Here is a 24,141-nt window from a genome sequence, read left to right on the forward strand (position 1 = left end):
GAGCTTTTTGGGTGGTAAGACACAATTTTTTGGCAAGAAAACAGCAATAGATTCCCAGAGAACTTTCTGCACTTTATACGTTATTTCATTACAAGCTGCATGCCCTTTAAGAGGGCTTTGTGGCTCTTGAACACTTATAATTCTCATAATATAGTCTGCTGTTGGTTATTGTCATTGCATATTTTTACAGAGATAAACAGTGGTTTATTTCAAACAAGGAAAAGTTATTTCACTAAATTAATAACCTAAAATGTTGATACCAAATTTCTGAAGAAAACAGGAGGAAACTGCAAAATTTTTGGAGAAATATGACAAAACTCATTAAAGCAAGCAAAATAAAAAGGGTTTTATTTCAGTAACATAAACATCTAAAATAAATTAGAAACATTACATATGCAGACATATTCCATACAGTATCTTACTGTTATTGTGCCATATTACAAATACCATACTGAAGTACAGCCTATAATAAGTAACGCCTAGCCATATTTGGCACCATATCATTGTACACAAGAGATTCACTTTGGCTTGCATGGAAATGCCAGGTATAAGGCATGGATAGCTGTGGCTTAGTGCAGACAATTATGAAGTAAAAAAACCCACTATCACTGGCACTAAAATAAAAATTCCAGCATTTGGGCTACATCTGGAGTTCACAAACCTGTGTTCATGTAAAATATACTCCCTGCTTTACCAACCCATCAAACCATCATCAGACCATGAAGATCTGGGCTGGGAGGCAGCCAGGAACACCAATGCAACAGATTTAACTCTTATGAGTGCAGTTTAATTTGCAGAATTAAATTATATGAAGCAGTCACATTAACAGTCTACTCTTGCTCTGTAAACAATTACTCAACATGTACCATGCCAGACACATACGTACATAGGGAAACTGTGACATAGCTAAGAAGCTGCTCATTTCTTGAAACTAAAAATACTGATAATATTACATGTAACACTCGGTAAGACACCCTTTCTAGGCCAACTTATATGGCCACTGAGAGTGCACAGAGATATCGAAGAGCTTCTAAAAGCAAATAAGCAATTTAATTGTTATCCAACAGATGGCAGCGCAAGTCTAATTTTGGATTGCTGATCCCTCTGTCTGTGCAAACCAGGGGACATATTAGACATGGGGTAACATCAAGGCTGACCTGCATTCCAGTTGGTATGTAGCCATAGAGATCAACAAGTCTCACTTTTAGTTGCACTGCCATTTAAAACATTATTAAAAACAACACAACTACCCGGTTTAGGACATTTCCTTAATTCCTGTAGGTACTACAAGTTACCATCATATCATATCCCCTTTTTCATTAAAAGAATCATTTTTCCAGTTAAGTTAAAGCCCAGATGTGCTGTATGTATCCACATGTGGCGCAAATCTGTGCAAATAAAGAAAAGCTGCCAAGGAGATACTAACACTTTGCCAGCAAACACAACAAAGCTTTCCACGCAATATTAACCAGTGAAGAACAGACAGTTGCACACTACTTAACCCCACCAACATTTTACCCCTTTTAAAACTAGAAATATATTAAGAAATGTTCCAAAACTGTATAAAGAAACATGTTGCCTCCAGTGTAGGAAGCTTAATCTCAAACAGTCGATTAATGCATATATATAAGCTTCCAGATTTAGCTGGGATGCCAGCTTTCCAGCCATGTTGTTATGAGCTACTCTTAGCATGTGTGATGATGCAAATCTGCGACTTGTTCTCTGTGTTACATGGAAGGTTACATGGCAATAGAGTGATTAAAGAACAAGTAGAAAGTTTGAACGTGCTTAAGAAAACACAACAGAAATGTAACAGAACTTTCAGAAAGGAGCAATACAGAAAGAACATGCTCAAAACACAACTTTCTATCCTACAGGATATCAAATAAACTTTTTTTATGGCAAACTGAGAGCTGAAAGATGGACACACAGCTAGAAGGCAAATTAATGACACCTCCTGCTCATAACCCATAGTCTGATTCCATGTAAATATCTGATCCGTCCCCCATGCAAGCCACTTTGGCCTTTTTATTAACATAATGCTAACATTTTGTTATTAACATACATAGTGATATCTTACTTCTCCATCTCAAAATAATTTGTACCCAGGTCCTGGCTATAAGATGGGCATCCAGTGACCCATGTCAGTAGCGCAGTTTACACACTGGTCTATTGTACAACATTACAGCTAGCACTAATTTTGTGAATGCACTCCTATGGTAACCAAACCCTGGTTCAAATAAAATAAAATGTAGCCCATGAGAAGCCATGATAAAGGAGCAGCAAATTACTTCCTCTTGCTTTTTGTGTCTGTCGTTTGGAACACACTGGAAGCAGACATTAGATTCTCGATGTACTGGCCGAGTACCTGATTTTCGGATTTTAGTTTGAGATTTTCTTCTTTAACGGCGTCCACACGAGCAGAGAGATCTGTATGGGAACACAGTGCAAGAAAACAACCCATATCAATTTGTATGCTTTGCACAAGTCATAGTGCAGAATTATTGTTCACTTTTTGTACTGCTATCAATTTGAATGACTGCATGGGAGGTGCTCACACTTACCTGGAAGTTGAAAATAAAAGAAAATATAAACCCTCAAAGCTAACTAATGCAGAATTGTCCAGATTGCTCTTTTGAGCATCGTCGCAATTTACATTTTTTTTTTTAGTTTTCAAAATACTAGCCGTTTTAACATTGCTAACATAATGACTTTGAAACATCGCCACCTGATGTTTAGTTCTACTGACTGAACACAGTAGAAAATTAAGTTAGTGAGTAGGAAAAAGTCATCTGACATTCTGAACAGAGCAACATCATAAAGCTTTTCTCTGCTCGCTAACTATTCTCCTGAATGTGGCCAGGAAGCCAAACCGACCAGCAGGCAGCACAGGTTTTTTTAGTAGTGTAAAAACTACTTAAATTATGAGAACTAGAAAAAATAATTGAGACATTTTGCATTGATTTGTTTCATTTAAAAGAGAAGAAAATGCATTTTGGTAGTTTACTGCCAATAGATTAGCCATAATAGTGCCACCTAGAACACTGTAACACTATATTTATTCTGTACAAAGCTTTACCATACCTGAGTAAACAGCCCTAGAAGCTCCCTCTGTTTGTTTAAGATAGCAACTGCCATTTTAGCTTAGTCTCAGTAGCTTCAGTGCTGCAGCTCTAGCTGCTGGTTGCTCTGATTACACATTCTGATGGGAGGCGGAGTGAATTCTTATGGGAGGGGGGAGAATGGATAGAGAACTCTTTTCTGTGAGTGCTTATGGCTGTATTTACATAGACCTTTCTGATAAAGGAGAAGGAAAGGTAAAAACTAAGTAAGCTTTAACAGTAAAAATCTACCCTTGGTTGTAAATTTACTTTTGGTTGCTAGCTCAATGTCTCTGGTAACCAGATAACATTTTAAATGCTGGGCTAAAGACTGGCAGAACACAAAAGCACGTAGTCAAAAAATAATAAATTATTCAAGAATATATTATAGTTACAGACATTATGTACGCAAAGTAGATATCAGTTACTTCTTAATTTAAATATAAGTACATTATTCAGAAATGTTTATGACTAAGAAGTATTATATCAGGTAATATATGTAATGAAGTGAGAAGGGGGGCGATGAGAGAAACAATGATCAAAAACTGGATTCTCCTGAAGCCTCTTGGTTAATTCTGATTCTCATTCAGGGGGTATTAGAAAACGGGGAGAAGAGAAGACACAACAGCCTTCTGTATCTCCCCCACTAAAAGCTTATCTTGTGAGCAATAATGTAATGATGGCAGCTCTGCTGTTCCAATAGCAACCTTCATTTTACTACCCCCCTACCAGTACGTGACAGTGTTGTACTGGAAACATGAAGGCCATTGAGCACTTCTGTCTGTAGTGAGAACTGAGCTTACTGAGTTGGACTTTATCTTGTCCCCTTGAGACATCTATTGGCAGACAGAGCCCAAAACATTTTATATGCCTCACTTATATATTACCATAAAGTCGCCATACGCCCCTCAGTCTCCTCTGTTTGGTGTAAACATGTCCAACTATTTTTATAATGAATCAAAGTATATTATTTCTTAACAGTTCGTTCCAAGACACCTTTTCCCTCTGACTCTGTTCAGCTGCACTTGTATCTATAGCCTTTTATTCTTCTAAGTCAGAAGTTAGTAGCCAGCATGCAATAAATTTCCAATGGATTTGTACAGTCAGTCTGCAGTAGATAGACCAGCTTGACAGCCATCATTTCCAGAAAGTTACAGAAATGCAGATTTGGCAAAGTCCTTAGTCACACATAATAATATTTGTTTTCCAAAGGTAGGCCACGTTTCTTGTAGCTTAAAAAGCCCAAACATAAACCTTGCAAATTCTGGACTATAACAGATCTATTCCATTTACTCATGAAGAGCCCACAATTTACCTAGAAAAATGCAATAAGTGCAGCATTTCCAATTCAGCAAAACAATGCTGAGCAAACTAAAAGAGATGCTGGTTAAGTGGTATAGGCACAGTGCCCATCTATAAATATCCACCAGAGCTCACTGATGAGACAGAATGATGAAATAAATGAAGCTTGCAAAAGCCTTACGTTCCAAAATCACTTTTAAAAATACTCACATCCATTAATGAATTGAAGTTAAGTATATAAAGAAAATGCAATTCAACAAATTTCTTTTGCCTCTTTAAAGGAAAAAATGAACTTCCTTTCTGACATGAGCTCAGTCAGTTGGCCTTATGTAAGAAAGGTTTATAAATATACGATTCCACAGACATAACAGTCTGCTTTACATGGACCATTTCCCGGCCCACCCAATTTCAACCCCACCTTCATCTCATTCAATGATAAAGGATGGATTGTGGGAATTACCATTCCCCCTGGTTTCCAGATAATCTGTACACTGACCACCATGGAAAGCAAAGGAAATTCAAGTTCCAGAACCAGTTGGTGGAACAAGATGAGGGCGAGGATGAATACTTGGCACCTCAAAGGGGAGGGGGGAGGAGGTCTGTACGATTTAGAGGCAGGCTATCATGGTTTCCTCTCTAGATTCATGTATGTTCAAAAAGTTTTTCTGCAGCTTAAAAATCAATGACCAGGTCACTTCAATTTTTAAAAAAAAAAAAAAAAATTCCCCTTATGATCTTACATGTGCCTGGAGAAGAATCATAAAAATCGGAAGTATCCTGGCATAGAGATGTCAATGCTGTGCTAGCTGGCAAATCTGCACTGCTTGGGTACCAGCATGGGGCAGGCCATGGGTTAAGGACTTTCCAGGCACTTTCCTCTGGAAAAGCGACCCAAAGTGATTCCCAGTGCTCTATCAAGTACTGTTGCACTATGGAATGATTCTATGTTTGAAGCCTAGGTGTGTTTACCTTCTAAAGTGTGCTGGAGCTCCAAAACCTGGTTGATAAGCCGAGTCTTTTCTTCAAGTTCAACTTGATTTTCTACCTCAAGAGCTGTGAAAAAACATCAGAATTAAACGCCCACTAACACCAAAAGTTATAAGATGTATGGCGCATTTAAAGAATGCCTGCTAGCTTCCAAAAATAAGATATTTATTGGCAACAACAGCCCTGGTTTGTGTACGCTTTATAGCTTTTTAGGCATTCTGAATACCAATACTAGTAGTAGCAAGCAAAATTAATAGATCATCGATCAAAGGCACTGGAAAGTACTTAAGGGAATCTATCAAGATTTTTATGGTGTACTTTTTATTTCTAAATTACACTGTTTACATAGCAAATAATTCACCCATTTAAAGTTTTATTCTTGAACCAACAAATGCATTTTTTTTGTTGTAATATAGGTGTGCAGGCGCCATCTCAGTGCATTGTGCCTGAGTCTGAGCTTTTAGAAAGAGCCAGCGCTACACATTAGAACTGCTTTCAGGTAACCTATTGTTACTCCTACTCCCATGTAACTGGAGGAGTCCCAAGCCAGACTTGGATTCTTTCTATTGAGTGCTATTCTGATATCTACTAGGAGCTGCTATCTTGCTACCTTCCCGATTTTCTGCTGATCAGCTGCTGGGAGGGGGATGATATCACCCCAACTTGTAGCTCAGTAAAGTGTGACTGAAGTTTATCAGAGCACAGGTCACATGGCTGTGGCACCCTGGGAAATGAAGAATATGGCTAGCCCTTTGTGAAATTTTTGAATGAAATATAAAAAAAATCTGTGTTTTTGAAAAATGGATTTCAATGCAGTATTCTGCTGGAGAAGCTCTATTAACTGATGTGTTTTGACACATGACAGTATTTCTTAAGCCGCAAATGCAAAATACCCTGCAATGATGTGTTGGGTAATAAACTATTTAGGAGAACATCAATCATAAAATTAATTTGCACTCACTTTGTAAATGAGACCAAAATACCTAGTTAAGGGATATCAGGGACAGTTTGCTATAATGCTGCAGCCTAGGTGTTGTAAACTTACTCAAATACTATTGACTTTTGTTGTAATTCACTTTTGAATGCTGGATGCTACTTACCGTCCATGTCAGAGTTCATAACAGCAGAAGGTGAAACCTGTGGAACCAAGCGCAACTGCAACGCACGGAAATCTAAGGATGATGGGGCGAAAGAGATCAGTCAGTAAGTGCAGCACTGGTATACACATATACATCACAAATTTAATAGAGAGACAGGCAACAGAATCTAGCAAACAGTTACACCATACATCAGCCGCAGGCATGTGAAGGTCTCCATAGCTAAAGAAGCAGTAAAATACTAGGGATAAGGAATGTGAGAATAAAAAGATTGGGGCCAGTGGAAAACATGGATGGGATGTATTAGTAGAACACAGGAAAAAAAAAAAGTCAGTCCGGACTTGGATAAAAGTTTCAAGTACACAGAGGCCTTAACACCCCCACCAGCCCAATAAATAGTGACTGTCTGTGGCATCTCACTGCCAGCCCCTCTGGCATTTGCAAAAATCCAAAGATTGCCAGGTCTGAAAAAAAGATAGCAAAATGGACAAATGGAAGAGCTAAAGACATAAATGAAACATGAGTTGAAGAACACTCCTCCCACTGAACACCAGAAATACCCCCTGTACTATTTCATTAAGCTTTCCGACTAGCCTTGAGCTGGGTTCACTGAAATATGTGAATTATCCTACTGAAAACCCTTATTAACATAAGATTTAACAATATTTTCTTACTGGCTCAATTTATTTTGATCCTACATAAGAGAAGATTCTACAGAGCTACATGGTTTTATTTGCCCACATTCAGAAGCTGCAGGCAGTGCACTGAGAATTAACCTGAAGTTGGCAGCACCCAGAGAGTCTGGGCCCAGACTTTTATCTATTAAGCATACTGTAGATCCAGGATAGGCAGCCATTCATTAGGGAACTCATAACATTCTCACATGGAAAGATAAGCCTAAAGATGGTGAATGACTTTGGATGAAAAACAAAGAACCTTACCGTTGTCTAAACTTTTATGCCTACAGGGCCTAAGCAGCATAGCACTCTGTACAGTCAAAGCACCAAATTTACCCATCAGCACTTCCCATAACAAAGCCTTGAAAACAATCTGGCTAATGCAGACTCAGGCAGCGACATGCAGATATTCAATGCCCAAGTGAGCCTTTAAGTGGTGTCTGCCATAAGCAGTGTTTTCCAAGAAATGCTAAGTAATCAGTGACAGGAGATTTCTGCAAGAGCGCTGTAGCAGTCAAACAACTCCAAGTGCCACAGGCCTTACAGACTAAAGGTGGCCATACACACGAGGTCACCAAGCGAGCAGATTTTCTCCGATATCCCCACCTATGGGTGGGCAAAATCAGGCTAATTCGGTTGTTTGGCCCTGGGGCCAAACAATCGAATTAGAACAACGGGTATAGGCGTCCGTCAGTTCGGAGACCGCATCAACAAGCCAATGCAGTCTCCGATCCGACTAATTTTCAAACCTGTCCAATCAAGATCTGCCCGATTTCAGGCCAGATATCGGTCGGGCAGGCCCATCGTTAGTGCCCATACGCAGGCTGATAAGCTGCCGAATTGGTCTAAGGGACCGATATCAGCAGCTAGAATTGACCCATACATGGCCATCTTAAGAAGGACATTTTTAAAGACAAGGTAAAACCTACATATGAACTTGTTAGCAATACAGAAAGGGCAATTAATCACTAGTTCAAGGTTTATCATTAGTGTGCAAGTGTATGCCCGCTGTACTGTATCCCCATGCAATTAAAGTTATGCCACCCATTCCCTACACTTACCGTCCAGCACACCTGGATATTGCCAAACTACAATTCCTAAGAGGTAGTAAACCTCCAACCAAAATCACTTTGATTTACAGTGAGGCCTATTTGCCCTGGACTTTAAAATGAATTTAAAACCATATTGTGCTATGCAGGAATTTAGGTACATGTATAGGACCCATTATCCAGAATGCTAAGGACCGAGGGTATTCTGGATAAGGGGTCTTTCCGTAATTTGGAACTCCATACCTTAAGTCTACTAAAAAAATCAATAAAACATTAATTAAACCCAATAGGATTGTTTTACCTCCAATAAGGATTATTTATATCTTAGTCGGGATCAATTACAAGATGCTGTTTTATTATTACAGAGAAAAAGAACATCAGTTTTAAAATTCTGAATTATTTGATTAAAATGGAGTCTATGGGAGACAGGCTTTCCGTAATTCGAAGCTTTCTGGATAACGGGTTTCCGGATAAGGGATCCCATACCTATACAATTACAACTGATCCGTAATCACGCAAAAACCATCTACACAGGGATATCAATATATATTCGAGTGAAACGCACAGAAATAGCAAAGATAGCGGTGATAGCCAGAGAAACCCTTCCAGCTGGATTAGGCACATGAGCTGCGCATCAATGCCCAGATGTATCAGGGACTCTCTCTGCCAAGGGAATGGGGTCCAATCAACTGGGGCCCTTTAAGTTACTTAGGTTGCACAAAGACAAGGATGACCAATCAGGGGCCCTCCATCTACTGCCCAACTATGCCAGTGTGTGGGGGCTGGGGCGCCCTGGTGGAATTCCTGCTGTGCAGCGCTATGGAACATGTCAGTTCTTGAATAATTGTTAATAAGGATAAGGGCATCTCATTACATGCAATGCCTGTGTGTGCTGCCTACTTACACATCAGTTCTATTGCAGCAGAGTGTCCCAATGCATTCCTGCGCTCAATCTCTGTAATGGGACAGACCTTCCATTCCTTGTATGACTGACAGCTGTCACTCTGCTCTGCCCCCTCCCCCCATAGGTGCAAATAGAAATACTCACAGGAGAACGCCCTCTTCACCACAAACAATACAACTCGACTTATACAAATAAGATACTTTAGAGCATATCTATATGCACACATACACTGAATAAAAAGAAATGATTATTCCACCAGATGAACAGGTTCTGAATACAGAAACAAATGCACGTCCGTATCTAGGCATATACATATATACACAAAGCATACCGCTTTATGTGGGACGCTCTGGATTTTCCTGACGCAGCGCCGGATCGCTACTTACACGTCCCGCAAAGCTCTTAATTGCAGGCACCTCCTGTTTTACACAAAATCCCGACGCCACAAACCTCATCACGCGATATCGCGGCGTCACGCCTACAGGAGAGCGTAGTGACGTGTTACGTAGCCGCCTTGTTAAAGTGACGAGCGGAGACGGCGTAACTCTGCGTTAAGTAATTGAGAGCTGCCAGAGAAGTGGCTGTAGTTTTGTTCAGGAGTTGTTTTACTCTGCACGAATATCCTACTTTTTGTTAGAGAACAGAAAAATTACTTTTTTTATTTGTAAGCAAGGACCAGGGTTTTCACAATTGAGGGACGTAGCAGGGGCTGATTTATAAGGCAGGGGTTGAAATTAGGTAGAAGCAATTTTTTACTTTTGGTATCTAAAGTATGCTGGTTTGTGTTGAGTGCCATGGCATAAAGTGCTGGGCCCTTGAATGAATACTGTCATGGGATAACGTGTGAGTTAATAGAGCTCCAGCAGAATCCTGCATTGAAATCTTTTTTTTTTTTTTTTAAAACAAAGTTTTTTTATATTTCATTTTGAAGCTTAACATGGGGCTAGCAATATTCTTCATTTCCCGAGGTGTCACAAGCATGTGAGATCTCGCCAAGCGAGCGGACCTGCACCCGATATCCCCACCTACGGTTGGGCAATATCGGGGAGCGTGTAGTAAAAAAAAAAAATAATTAGATCGTTTGGCCCTGGGGCCAAACAATCAAATTATACTGGCGGCAAGGGGCAGTCGGTTCGGGGACCGCATCAACGAGCCAATGCGCTCCCCGATCCGACTGAATTTTCTAACCTGGCCGATCGAGATCTGGCCAATTTCAGGCCAGATATTGGTCGGCCAGGCCCCTCGTTTCTGCCCCTACACGGGCAGATAAGCTGCCGAATCGGTCCAAGGGACCGATATCGGCAGTTACAATCTGCCCATGTATGTGGCGCCTTAACTGCTAAGATGCAAATTGGAATGATATCCCCCTTTTCAGCAGCCGATCAGTAGAACAATGGGATGGGAGCAAGATCCTACTAGATAGATTAGCGTTCAATAGTAAAAAATACAAGTCTGGCTTGGGACTCCTCCAGTTACATGGGAGTAGGAGAAACAATAGGTTACCTGAAAGCTGTTCTACTGTGTGAGATGGCTGCCTACACACCAATATTACATCCAAAAAATAAATAAATTTTTTGGTTCAATAATAAAACTTTAAATTGTAGATTAAAATATTTGCTATGTAAACTGTAATTTATTAATAAAATGTATACCATAAAACTCGTGACAGTATCCCTTTAATGGGTGTCCACTGCTTTATGTGACTAAGGCACTATGTTTTACAATCTGGGGACAACATATGAGCTAATTTAGCAAAATATATGTATGGATGTATAACGTTATAAAGTGCCACAAGGGTACACAGCGCTGTACAATCTTACGAAATACAAAATTACACACAGGGAGGACAAGTGATATAATAAATAAATACAATAAATAAGTATAAATGCACAGGGAATAAGTGCCATGTGGTAAGTCACAGTAGGAAGGAGGTCCCTGCCCCGTAGAGCTTACAATCTGAGTGGTTGGGTAACATACAGGCACAAACTGGAAGATAAGAGTGCATCAGGTATGGGCATTTGCCCTTAAGCACAGGACTAGGCAAAATAATGTTTTAGTGCTCCAGAAGGTAACAGCTGAGCTTTTTCTTGAGTGTTCCCTACAGATGGATTCAGGGATAGAGTTCCAGAGGTAAGGAGCAGCAAGAAAGAAAGGTTTAAGACGAGACAGTGCAATGGGTGCGGATGGTGTAAATAGACAGAGACGACCAGGAACGTGCAGGGAGACCAGTGAAGAGATGTAATGAGGAGCAGAGAAGTGAAGGGCTTTGAATGTTAGCAGAAGGATTTTGTAAGCTATCCTTAGCTTAACAGGCAGCCATGCTAGAGAGCTTAAGTGAGGCTGAACAGTTTCCCTCTTCGGAAAGAGCAGGAGGATCCTGGCAACAGAGTTTAAGATTGATTGCAGGGGAGAGAGGTGGGAGTCTGGGAGGCCGGTTAGTAGGAGATTGCAGTAATCTAAGCGGGAAAGGATAAGGGCATGTATTAGTGTTTTAGCTGTTACTTGTGAAAGAAAGGGGCGTATCTTGCCAATATTGCAGAGGAAAACGCGGCATGTTTTGGCAGTGTTATTAATATGGTTAGAGAAGGTGAGTGGTCAAAGGTAACCCCAAGGCAGCGTGCAGAATTAACTGGGTTGGTGGTCATGCCATCAATAGTAATGGTGAAAGGAGGATAAGGGCTAGGTTTGGGCGGGAAGACCATGAGCTCTGTTTTAGCTAGGTTAAGTTTGAGGTGGCATTGGTTCATCCAGGAGGAGATAGCCAGGAGGCAGTTAGCAAAATCTAATGGGTACCAAAAGTAATCATTAGTTTTAGGTATTTTCTAGGTGGTGTCAGAGACATTTTTCCTTGTTGCCAACAGTACCTGCTGCCATCAGACCCTCAATTTGACCAAGAAGCAAAGAGTTTTTGTGAAAACTAGAGCTGGGTAAAATTTAGGGCTGTGGAGTTGAAAAATGAACCGACTCCGACTCCGACTCCTACTAAATTTAAATGGGAATAAAAAAAAAAAAATAAAGCAAGTTTAAATGTCCCAATTCACAAACAGTCATAATTAATTACTTCTCTGCTATAAGAATAAAGCCCAATGCACGCAGTGTATAAACGAACACGTTGAGTGACCATGAAGCATGCTTTTCATTGCCTGTATGAATGTATAAAATACATTAGCATATTAAAAACAGAGGAGTCGGAGTCGGAAGTATCAGAAACTGAGGAGTCTGAGTTGGAAGTATCAGAAACTGAGGAGTCGGAGAATTTATTTACCGACTCCACAGCCCTGGTAAAATTAAGGTTTTATAAAATTAAAGTATTTTAGAAAGGTTTTTTTCAGCACGCACAAGTGGAAAATTGGCCCTGGGTTTAGCTGCCTGGGGCTGTACATTAATATGATACAAGTCTTTATACTCAGGCACAAAGGAGTTAAAATGTTAATAGGAGTTAACAACATCCAGCTATCACTGGAAGGGGAAGTCTAGCATTTTTACCTTGTTTGACTTCAAAACACTTTTTTTCAGTTCTTTGTTTTTCGTTAGTACACCAGACACAAAGACTTTTAAATAAACAAATATTCTTTTTTTTATATTTGACCATTTCTCTAACGTTTGCAGTCTACATTAAAGTTTTTAAGCTGTTTATTAACTCCAGGTGGGCATATTGGGATAAGATGACTTAGCCAAAAGAGTGGATCTTTCAGTGTATGGTCAGCTTTACTTATTCCAATATGACTGACTTTCATCCAGGGTCGGACTGGGCCGCCGGGAAAAATCCTGGTGGGCCCCGGCGACCCTTGCCAGCACTCCCCCTGCCTGACCATTCCTCCCGACGCGTTAAATTACGCGTGTTCGGGGGAGGACATTGGGTGGGGTGCCCTGCAAGGGGGGTTAGGGGGACCCCTGTGGGGTGGGGGAATTAAGGGACGCGACCGAAGGGGCATTTGCAGGGCCCCTGGGGCGGGAGCCCCGGTGGGCCCTTCACCCCCTGCTTTCATCTCTCCCCGTACCACGTAGGTATGGGTGGGAACTTTGCCCACTCCCATGTCACAGCCCAGGAAAAGAAAATAGTAAGTATTGCAGGATTTTCTAATTTCCTGTTCCTTCCATATGGCAGACAACACAGGGGATATAGGGAAAGGGAAAACCTCTTTAATGCTTTCTATTTCCTGCCCCTCCTACACGGCACATGCGTAACCCTTTGGTTACCCACTACCACATGGAAGAGACAGGCAATAGTTTAAGGAGGAAAACAGTGCTGTTCTGATGATGAAATTAGAAACATCAGATTCCCTTCCCATCAGAATAATTCTTTGTTTTTCTTCTGAACCTACAGTGGTGTGAAAAACTATTTGCCCCCTTCCTGATTTCTTATTCTTTTGCATGTTTGTCACACTTAAATGTTTCTGCTCATCAAAAACCATTAACTATTAGTCAAAGATAACATAATTGAACACAAAATGCAGTTTTTAAATGAAGGTTTACGTTATTAAGGGAGAAAAAAAACTCCAAATCTACATGGCCCTGTGTGAAAAAGTGATTGCCCCCCTTGTTAAAAAATAACTTAACTGTGGTTTATCACACCTGAGTTCAATTTCTGTAGTCACCCCCAGGCCTGATTACCGCCACACCTGTTTCAATCAAGAAATCACTTAAATAGGAGCTACCTGACACAGAGAAGTAGACCAAAAGCACCTCAAAAGCTAGACATCATGCCAAGATCCAAAGAAATTGAGGAACAAATGAGAACAAAAGTAATTGAGATCTATCAGTCTGGTAAAGGTTATAAAGCCATTTCTAAAGCTTTGGGACTCCAGCGAACCACAGTGAGAGCCATTATCCACAAATGGCAAAAACATGGAACAGTGGTGAACCTTCCCAGGAGTGGCCGGCCGACCAAAATTAGCCCAAGAGCGCAGAGACAACTCATCCGAGAGGCCACAAAAGACCCCAGGACAACATCTAAAGAACTGCAGGCCTCACTTGCCTCAATTAAGGTCAGTGTTCACGACTCCACCATAAGAAAGAGACTGGGCAAAAACGGCCTGCATGGCAGATTTCCAAGGCGCAAACCACTTTTAAGCAAAAAGAACATTAAGGCTCGTCTCAATTTTGCTAAAAAACATCTGAATGATTGCCAAGACTTTTGGGAAAATACCTTGTGGACCGACGAGACAAAAGTTGAACTTTTTGGAAGGTGCGTGTCCCGTTACATCTGGCGTAAAAGTAACACAGCATTTCAGAAAAAGAACATCATACCAACAGTAAAATATGGTGGTGGTAGTGTGATGGTCTGGGGTTGTTTTGCTGCTTCAGGACCTTTTGCTGTGATAGATGGAACCATGAATTCTACTGTCTACCAAAAAATCCTGAAGGAGAATGTCCGCCCATCTGTTCGTCAACTCAAGCTGAAGCGATCTTGGGTTCTGCAGCAGGACAATGACCCAAAACACACCAGCAAATCCACCTCTGAATGACTGAAGAAAAACAAAATGAAGACTTTGGAGTGGCCTAGTCAAAGTCCTGACCTGAATCCTATTGAGATGTTGGGGCATGACCTTAAAAAGGCGGTTCATGCTAGAAAACCCTCAAATAAAGCTGAATTACAACAATTCTGCAAAGATGAGTGGGCCAAAATTCCTCCATAGCGCTGTAAAAGACTCGTTGCAAGTTATCGCAAACGCTTGATTGCAGTTATTTCTGCTAAGGGTGGCCCAACCAGTTATTAGGTTCAGGGGGCAATTACTTTTTCACACAGGGCCATGTAGGTTTGGATTTTTTTTCTCCCTAAATAATAAAAACCCTCATTTAAAAACTGCATTTTGTGTTTACTTGGGTTATCTTTGACTAATAGTTAAATGTGTTTGATGATCAGAAACATTTTGTGTGACAAACATGCAAAAGAATAAGAAATCAGGAAGGGGGCAAATAGTTTTTCACACCACTGTATATCTTCAATCGTACAGTCAGAGAAACTGACCAACGGGTGGCATTGTAGTTACAAAATTCATTATATTAGCTGTTAAAGGGAGACTATACACTTGTAATATTTTTTTATTAGACTGTTATTGCATTGCAGATTTTAGTTGCACATTGCAGATGTTTATGACATGCTTGAAGATGGCTTAATTGTTAGGGCAAAAATAAAGACTTTTTCATTAAGGGCTCTGGTACACGGGGAGATTAGTCGCCCGCGGCAAAACTCCCTGCTCGCGGGCGACTAATCTCCCCGAGTTGCCTTCCCCCTGCCATCCCACCGGCGAACATGCAAGTCGCCGGCGGGGTGGCAGACGCGGCGGCGCAATTCTGCGCAAATCGCCGAAAAAGACTTGCGAGGCTTTTTCGGCGATTTCCCAGAAATCGCCCCGCCGCGTCTGCCATCCCGCCGGCGACTTACATGTTCGCCGGTGGGATGGCAGGGGGAAGGCAACTCGGGGAGATTAGCCGCCCGCGAGCAGGGAGTTTTGCCGCGGGCGACTAATCTCCCCGTGTACCAGAGCCCTAAGAAGCACAAGCTAAAAAATGTGCGATTGCTATCCTAATATCACATGAAAAGCAAAGGGTTTGCAAAAGGTATACTACATTCACACATAGAATTGTTTACAATGTAAATATTAATTTGCATTGTGAACATTTTTGCCATTAGCGACCTATATTACATTCCCCCATTAGTGTGCAATATGTTGTATAAAGACATATGTTGATTTGCATTGTGTACTTGTGACTGTTGTAAAAATAGATGCAAAGAACTGTTACACAAAAATACTCTGCTGGTATATACAGTGTGTCCCATCCATTAGTTTTGTCCAATAATAGAATGTTCTTATTTTTTATCAATCAGTAACTTTAACATCTTTTAGATATGTTGAGATCCCTTATTTAACTTTGAGGTAACTTTTAGTATGATGTAGAGAGTAATATTGAACCACCCCTTTTAGAAAATGCCTATACAATTCTTTCAAAATAAGCCATTGATTAGTGTTGCTTAGTTAGTGGGATAACTCAGGGCATTTTGTGCCTTAAGGATAATGTCCCAGCTCTCTCCTCTGAAGTATTTGTGGCAGTAATTGCAACAGATCTTTTTTATTATAGTCAACAACTCAGTGAGTATGGCACATGTGCAGCTTTGATATAGAAATACTTCTGACAATGTATGTGTTGTACTGGAGGAAAGCCACCTGCAAGAGTTATACTGGCACTGGATGCTAAAGTATGGGAGCTTGTGACATTAAAATAAAAGATAACACACATACAGTGTTCTATTTTCTCTTTTTCCGTAGACTTGTTCCTCATCACTAGTTAGCAGACATGGATGGATATCTTTGGACCCATCTGTATAATTTTTCTATCACTTTGACTTGTGAGAACTGTGTATCAAGTAGACTATGTTTTGTATTTATTTACATGTTTTGTTAAGGGAAAATGCTGCCAGTAGATTTTGAACAAAAGCGAGGAGAAATGTTCCAGATGGGTGCACATGTCAAGAGAGGTGGGAAACAAAAAAAGAAGTGATGAGCCTTCAGACAACTCTCTCAGTAGAATATTCTAGCATATTTGCTTCTGCACACCTTTAGGATACAGAGCAGCTTCCTTCTCTGCTGATGGCTTGTCTCCTACGGCATAATAATGCCTGTTAACATTGAATAGAAGTGGACTGTCAAAGTCACTGGGGACAGATAAGATACAAAGTTCTGGGTGATTGTGCTTTCAGTCCTACTTTTTTGTTGTTGACTATAATAAAGTGACTTGGGAACAGTGGGCTGAGCTTGAAAGCATGCACTCTTTCATGTAACCTTTACACTCATAGGGTTAATTATATAAGTAATGGAGATTTATGAGGTTTGGTAAACAAATATGATTAGGTGAATAAGGTGGCAATGAGAGATCCAGATGATAGGGACAATATTGCATACATTTTATATGCAGTCATATAACTTCATAATGCATTGGGTGTATGATTTTTAAAATAAATACTTTTATTGTATTATTGTTCTATAAATGCTTGCCGCTAATAGATAGCAATCTGCAGAGACATCAACTTAGCCCATGACAGTATGGTGATAGTAATCCACATTTTTGAGGCCTTAATTCATGTTCTTGTTTAATGCAAAGAGAAATTTAGTTTACAAAATCCAGGACTAAATCATCCTTATGACATGGGGGTAAGTTGACATCTGCTATTCAGAAGCCACAAGGACTTGTGTGTGAGTTTCACTGCACAGCCAGTAGGCAGACTGAGCCCCAGACTACGATATGTGGCTGAAGTAGCAGAAGGAGCAGACTGGCCAGTCTGGGGATGACATATTTGGCCAGCTTGAATATATCGAAATCTTCTTTTGGAGCATAATAGGTAAGGCAGAGAACTGGTTCCAGTCAAGGGAGCAAAAAAGGAGATGAATCATGCCCCACACAGCCAACTATGTGGGTGTCTGGGCTTTAAACTGTGCCCAACCAAATTAGATTTTTACTTTCAATTTCTAATTTGTATTATAAAAAACGCTTACTGATTGGTTTCTATGGGTAAATGTTTTCTTATGTTAATAGTACTGCCAGTTGTTTCTTCAGTAGTACTTCTATTCCATTCTTGGCTATACTTAATAATGATTGACTCAAAATCTGATCCCAGATTTAATTGTAAAACATGATAAAAACAGCAGCATATCATTAAAAGAAAAACAAAAAACACATCCAATTTGTGAGAGAAATGTTTTTCTTATGCCCCCCCATCGGGCAAAATCTTCAGTCACCCATGATGCAGAAAAAAATCATGGGTCACCAGCAATGCGCAAAAGTTAATGGGTAATCTGCAGGCTCAGAGCTGCTGCCTCTGTAGTTACACCACTGAAGTTATATATATATAAATATATTTATTTTTTATATATATTGTGGTAGAATGGCCCAACAAATGAGAGAAAATGTGAGATTTCCCTTTAAGTTATCCATAGTGGGAGGTGTAGGCTTTATGGGAGAGGTTGGTAAACATAGAATGGTTTCTCTGTTTAAAGGGTTTTGCTGTCTGGCCCTGGAAATTATAGGGTTCTGGATAGAACAAGCGGATCAGGCGATCCATTCCAGTAGTCCAGCTCATCTACTGGAGCTTACTTTCCACAGGAAGGCTGTCCTGTGGAAAAGTCTCTCAGAGCAGGGCACAGAGCAGGAAGGACACCTCTCTGTGTTAGGACTCCCAGAGGTGCTGGGGGTGCTTCCTGCCACTGCAAGGAGCCGGGGGAGCCCAGACTTGAGAAAGCTGCCAAGAGACTGAGGATCTAAGGAGCTGAAAGGAAAGCCAGGAGGCTGAGCTAATTCCCCAGAAGTGTTGTGAGTACAGGGGTGACCCCAACATTTGTGTTTTCCCACTGATAGTCCACAAGGGGCCCAGGTTAGTGAGGGAACTAATCTAATGTGTGAAGGTAGTGCCCAGAGGGCAGGATTTACTTTTATGATTTGTTTGTATGCTGAAATGGGCACCTCTATGTAAATAAACTGCCTGTAAGCTAAGAAAGTGTCTGTCCTGGATCCCGCTAGTTTACAATATATATATATATATATATATTTTATTTTTTTTTTCTAGGCTGTTGAAGGTGAAAAAAGAGAAATGAATTTTCCAATATTTCCCCTTTTATTAATTTTTCTCACCAACAGCATCTGCCCTCATAGGTATATAATGGAAAATGTCAGAAAGGGTGTGCTTCGAAATGTAAAATCATGTGATAAATCCCTGTATATTGATCTTTCTGATCATTATAACCTAATGGATCATGGGAGGCAAATCACTTCATGTGTATTGGATTTTAAAGCTTGTTTCATTCTCTCTTGTATGTCTAAGGGGCAGACCTATCAAAATGTGAGATTAGATCTCATAATAATATTGTGGAATTCAGGGAACAGAAAAGGTAATGCAGGTATGGGATCCATTACCCAGAAATCCATTATCCTGAAATCTGAATTACGAGAAGACCATCTCCCATAGGCTTCATTAATTAAATAATTTAATTTTAAATGATTTCCTTTTTCTCTGTAATAATACAGTACATTGTAATTAATCATAATTGGAGGCAAAACAATCTTTTGGGGTTTAATTAATTTTTACATAATTTTTTAGTAGATTCCAATTTACAGAAAGACCCCTTATCTGGAAAACCCCAAGTCCAAAGCATTCTGGATAACAGGTCCCATACCTGTGCTTTTAAAAGGATCAGATTTTTTCAAGGGCCAATTGCCTGGTCACTCTTTCTAAGCCTACTGGTTATAATGAGCCTAATTCCTAAAATTCCAATTTGGAATTAGCTCTTAGTACAAGTTGATCCAAGGACTGGTCCGATTGCCATCTTGGAGTCGGGAAGGAATTTTTTCCCCTCTGCGGCAAATTAGAGAGGCTTCAGATGGGGTTTTTTGCCTTCCTCTGGATCAACCTGCAGTTAGGCAGGTTATATATAGGCATTATGGTTGAACGTGATGGACGTACTGTATGTCTTTTTTCAACCAAACTTCCTATGTTACTATGTCAAAAAGTTAAAAAAAAAAAAGTGGTACAAAACTAATTTCATATAGGGATGTTGCAGACAGTCATTTGTTGTTCTTTGTAATGCAAATGTGTCCAGTTACATTATACTGAAACCAAGACACATTGCCACAGAACTACCAGCATCACTCTACACGTAGTTTAATTTTTCTGAGACCAAATGCATTAGTATGCACTATGTTAAATGTCAGCCTGTAGAAGTTTGCTTTGTAATATTACCATAGGCATGGGATCTGTTATGTAAGCCTTGCAAAAGGCACCAAACTACCGGGAGGCCATCTCCCATAGACTCCATTTTAGCCAAATAATTCAAATTTTTAAAAATGATTTTCTTTTTCTCTGTAATAGTGACAACGGTACCTTGTACCATAATTGATAAATAATTAATCCTTATTGCGGGCAAAACAATCCTACTGGGTTTATTTAATGTTTAAATGATTTTGTAGCAGACTTACAGTATATATGGAGACAAATTACAGAAAGACTCCTATTCAGGAAACCCCAGGGCCTGGGCATTCTGGATAACAGGTCCCATGCCTGTATACTGTTACTGGCTTCACATTTAAGGCACTTGTTTTACATATGTAGAAAAACACAAAGAATCAAAGTACTGTGTGTTTTTTCTGGAAACATCCACTAGATGTTGCTGAAATCAATTGTAAAATTCAGTATTTAACTGCTAATATCAGGGGCAAAGCTGTGGAACAGGCCCACTTTATGTGCTTTATTTTGTATTATTATTATATTATTTCTATTTGCTATAAGCACTGAAACTACCTAAAGAGTATCGGTTGTAAAAATAAGCCTCACCATCAAGATGATTGGGAACTCCCTTACATCTTCCCAAAGAAAATATATATTCCATACACACAACTAATGTGTTAGGGCCTCTAGATTAGTTGCCTCCCCAGTAACAAGTTATCCATTTCTATATTATATAATATATATCATATATTATTCAATGGAATGAAATAATAAAAATAATTTTTTTATAAAGGATTCAGAAAAGGCAAATGGGCTTATTCAGTCCTTTTTTTTTTAGTGTATACAATATAGGAGTCAGAGTTAAGACTCACTAGATAGGGGAACAGATGGCTCAGCTCAATAAAGTCAGTGGCTTTCACAGCAAATAGTGCTTAACTGTTCATTCAGAGTTCATGTGAACAAGGCTCCAGGCCCATATGAAATACACTTGAGTATTTAGAGAGCTTAGTTCAGTTTTAGCCAGGCCACTTTTCCTGATTTTTGCAGACTCTCATCTAGTTTCTTCCAAGGTTTTTCCAACAGAGTGTTGCCTAAATATCAATACTAAAGGTGCCCATACACCTTAAGATCCGCTCGCTTGGCGATGTCGCTAAGCAAGCGGATCTTCTCCCGATATCCCCCACTTACAGGTGGGCGATATCGAGGGAATACAGGCTAATTTGATCGTTTGGCCCTGGGGCCAAACGATCAAATTATTGCAGCGAGTATAGGCAAAGTCGGTCTGGGGACCGCATCAATGAGCCGATGCGGTCCTCGATCCGACTAGATTTTTTTAACCTGCCCGATCAGGATCTGGACGATTTCAGGCCAGATATTGGTCGGGCAGGCCCGTCAGTAGTTCCCATACACGGGCCGATTAGGTGCCGAATCGGTCTAAGGGACCGATATCGGCAGCTAGAATCGGCCCGTGTATGGGGACCTTAAGAGATAAGGACCCCTACCACCTCTATCTCTTTCATCTTGTATGGTACCTATGAATTGGAAGGAAGCTGATGTAAAGGGATTACAATCTCAGTACGGCCAGTACATTTTACATCTGTGAAATGTTGTTATGGGATCGCATTCAAGATTCTTTTGGAGAATGGCATTATTAGTAGAAATCAGCATGGATCTACAGGAAACAGATCATGTCAGAGAAATTCTATTGTTTTTATGATGAAGTAAGTAGGAAGAAGATAGTGGCACTGCAGCAGATGTGATCTATTTGGATATTACCAAAGCTTTTATACAGTGCCCCAACAATTTGCTTTCTAAACTAAAGTCTTTTGCTTTTAGTAATGTTTGCACATAGGAAACAGACTTAAGAAAGACTGGCCAAATTGGGGTTGTTTACACTGGAGAAGAGGCATATGATAAATATGTATAAATATATAAGTGGGGCATACAGTAAACTTACTGATGCTTTAGATCAGGTCTAAAGACAGACATAAGGGCATACATACAGATGAGTAGAAAGGAAATTATATCTTAACGTGCAAAAGGGTTTTTTTTTTTTGTTTTTTTACAGTGGGCTGACAGGTAGAGAAAACAAGGCTCCTTTGCACCTTAGAGAGATGTGCCCTTCAGCTTTACTGGGTGCAACAGAATGTAAATTCCAATGTCTGCTTGGTTAACATGAAAAGTTGATCTCATTTAGCCCAGATAACAGTTCAGTGAATACACATAAGCAGAAACCATTCAAAGTTTGTTTTTTAGGTTAGCTACCCTTCTGCCCATTGACAGACTTCACTCAGATGAACAGAATAACATCAAGTCTGAACTGACAAACACTGAACTGCTCTTTGCAATCTGCAATTATTTGCACAATATTTTTAATTTATTTATGTGGTTATTTTTTTATATCTTATGTTGTGTTGCATGTATGTAGCATCTTGGCCCTGGAGGAACGCTGTTTCGTCTCACTGTGTACTGTACTGTATATGGTTGAAATGACAATAAAAACCTACTTGACTTGACTTGACTTTTATGAGCCAGAATAGTTTTGTACCTCCTTTTTCACCCATTGTGATCATTGTTGGGTTGGTATAAAAACCCTCTGCAAGCATTCAAAATGCACTGCTGTTCTAAATGTTATAAAGCAGGAATATCATACAAGCAATCTTACATATCCCATAATCCTAAAATGTTATAAACTACATATCCCAGAACCCTCTGCTCCTGTGAGCTGTAATTTGAGCAGTTTGATCCCTCTGAGTGCCATCGGATGGAGTGCTGAACTTATCTCAAATCCTCTGCTAATCATCTGAATAAAGTCCCGTAAGCGCCTCTGCTGTAAGGGCTACTTGCTCTCAGTAACAATTCTCCCTGTATAACTGCCACATGCAATGACATTTCTAATTATTCCTCAAAGTAACCAACTCCAGCCATGCACAGCTCCAGCTCTTTGCTGGCTGAAACAATCTTTATATTAAGTACAAGATCATTTATTTATGCTAAATGGATTTTCCCTGGAGCTTTACGCAGAAAAGGGAAGCTCATAATTTTGGTCAGGCCATTACTGACCCTGAAGTCATTGCTAACGATGAACCAGTGTTAATCTATCTCTTTCTTGTTCCTTGCTTTTATACATATCCTCTGAGGTCTTTGCCAGATCAGAGCTAGTGCCCATGACAGCGCAATTCATATTATCTTGCACTTTCACAATCAGCACATTTCACTGGGCAGCCATCATTATACCATTTTAGCTTTAGCTATTTTTAATTAAGAAGCTTCATTTGTGTTATGTGAATGGATGAGATACAGGGTTACAGAGAAAGAGAATATATTTTGGTGCCTGCTTACTTTCTTAAGAAGACATCAGAAATTTAGGGGTGTAACTAAAGAAGAATGAGGCCTGCAAATGCTTCCATCATTGCGATTCTGCCATACATGTTGCCAGAGGTGGGCGTCCTGATGTAGCGCATCCTTCTGTGCTTATGTGTTGTGTGTTATGTGTGCGCTGTTACAGGAGTAAGGAGGGACAGTGTCACTTGTGCCAAGTTACATGAAGACTTTTGGCCATCCTGCTGTGCACTGAGGTAGGTTTGTCAACTTGTCTCATGCCCCAAGCACCCCTAGATCCCAGGAGGTATAAGGGGCCCAGAGTGACTAAAAAGCAGTTTCAATGTATTTATTAAAAATGATGTCTTATTCCTATAGTTGAAAGTTTGGTCTGTGTTGAAGACACAGTTGTCACACAGTTGTGTGCTAGTTGCAAAGTAAGGCCTCAGGGTTGGCTACGCTGTGCAGGTTCCTCTATGGCTGCAGTGTGCAGGTGGAGCACAGTTTATCACCATTTATTACTTTGAATTAAAATATTAAGCTTTGTTTGCCATGCCTTCTCCACTGGGAGCTATCCTTGAGACAATGCTTGTAGTATAGAAAGGGGAGTTTGGAATAGACTATTGTAGTAGACTGTTTTGTAAATAACTACTAGTAGAAGCTCATCAGTATATGGAGAGTACGGAAATTAATAACAAGAGCATAGTAATGAAATAAAAACAGTTAAATACAAAAGACAATGGCGCTGCCCTCACTGGGCAAAACTGCCCAAACAGTTAATGGATAGTGCTAATGAGCTGTACAGATGCTAATGCAGAAATGAGGCAGATAGTTTGCTTTACCCTTTAGCCATATATTCCCTTTTTATTGTAAAAAAAAGAAAACATTACCTGTGCTTTCATCCCCCAGAGACACATTCATAAAGCTTTCATCTTCTCCCTCATGAAAATGTGGATGCATTTCGGCCATTTCTCATCCAGTGTTGC

At 40.1% G+C, this 24,141-nt stretch overlaps 1 protein-coding gene across 2 annotated transcripts; it reads right to left on the reverse strand.

Moving 5' to 3' along the window:
* Nucleotides 1–321: 321 nt before the first annotated feature.
* scoc (short coiled-coil protein) lies at nt 322–24,141 on the reverse strand. 2 transcript variants are annotated; one of them, XM_031895520.1, is made up of 4 exons: nt 24,046–24,141; nt 6,491–6,562; nt 5,373–5,456; nt 322–2,430 (listed from the first exon to the last, which is right to left on the reverse strand). In XM_031895520.1, exons 1-4 carry the CDS (start codon nt 24,122–24,124, stop codon nt 2,288–2,290), a joined length of 378 nt encoding a protein of 125 aa, XP_031751380.1. In that variant the 5' UTR covers nt 24,125–24,141; the 3' UTR covers nt 322–2,287. The 2 variants fall into 2 exon arrangements, with proteins under 2 accessions (XP_031751380.1, XP_012811041.1); XM_012955587.3 differs by lacking the exon at nt 24,046–24,141 and adding an exon at nt 9,118–9,338 and having other exon boundaries at nt 1,755–2,430.

The sequence above is a fragment of the Xenopus tropicalis genome, chromosome 1, assembly GCF_000004195.4.
Source record: "Xenopus tropicalis strain Nigerian chromosome 1, UCB_Xtro_10.0, whole genome shotgun sequence".
NCBI lineage: Eukaryota > Metazoa > Chordata > Amphibia > Anura > Pipidae > Xenopus > Xenopus tropicalis.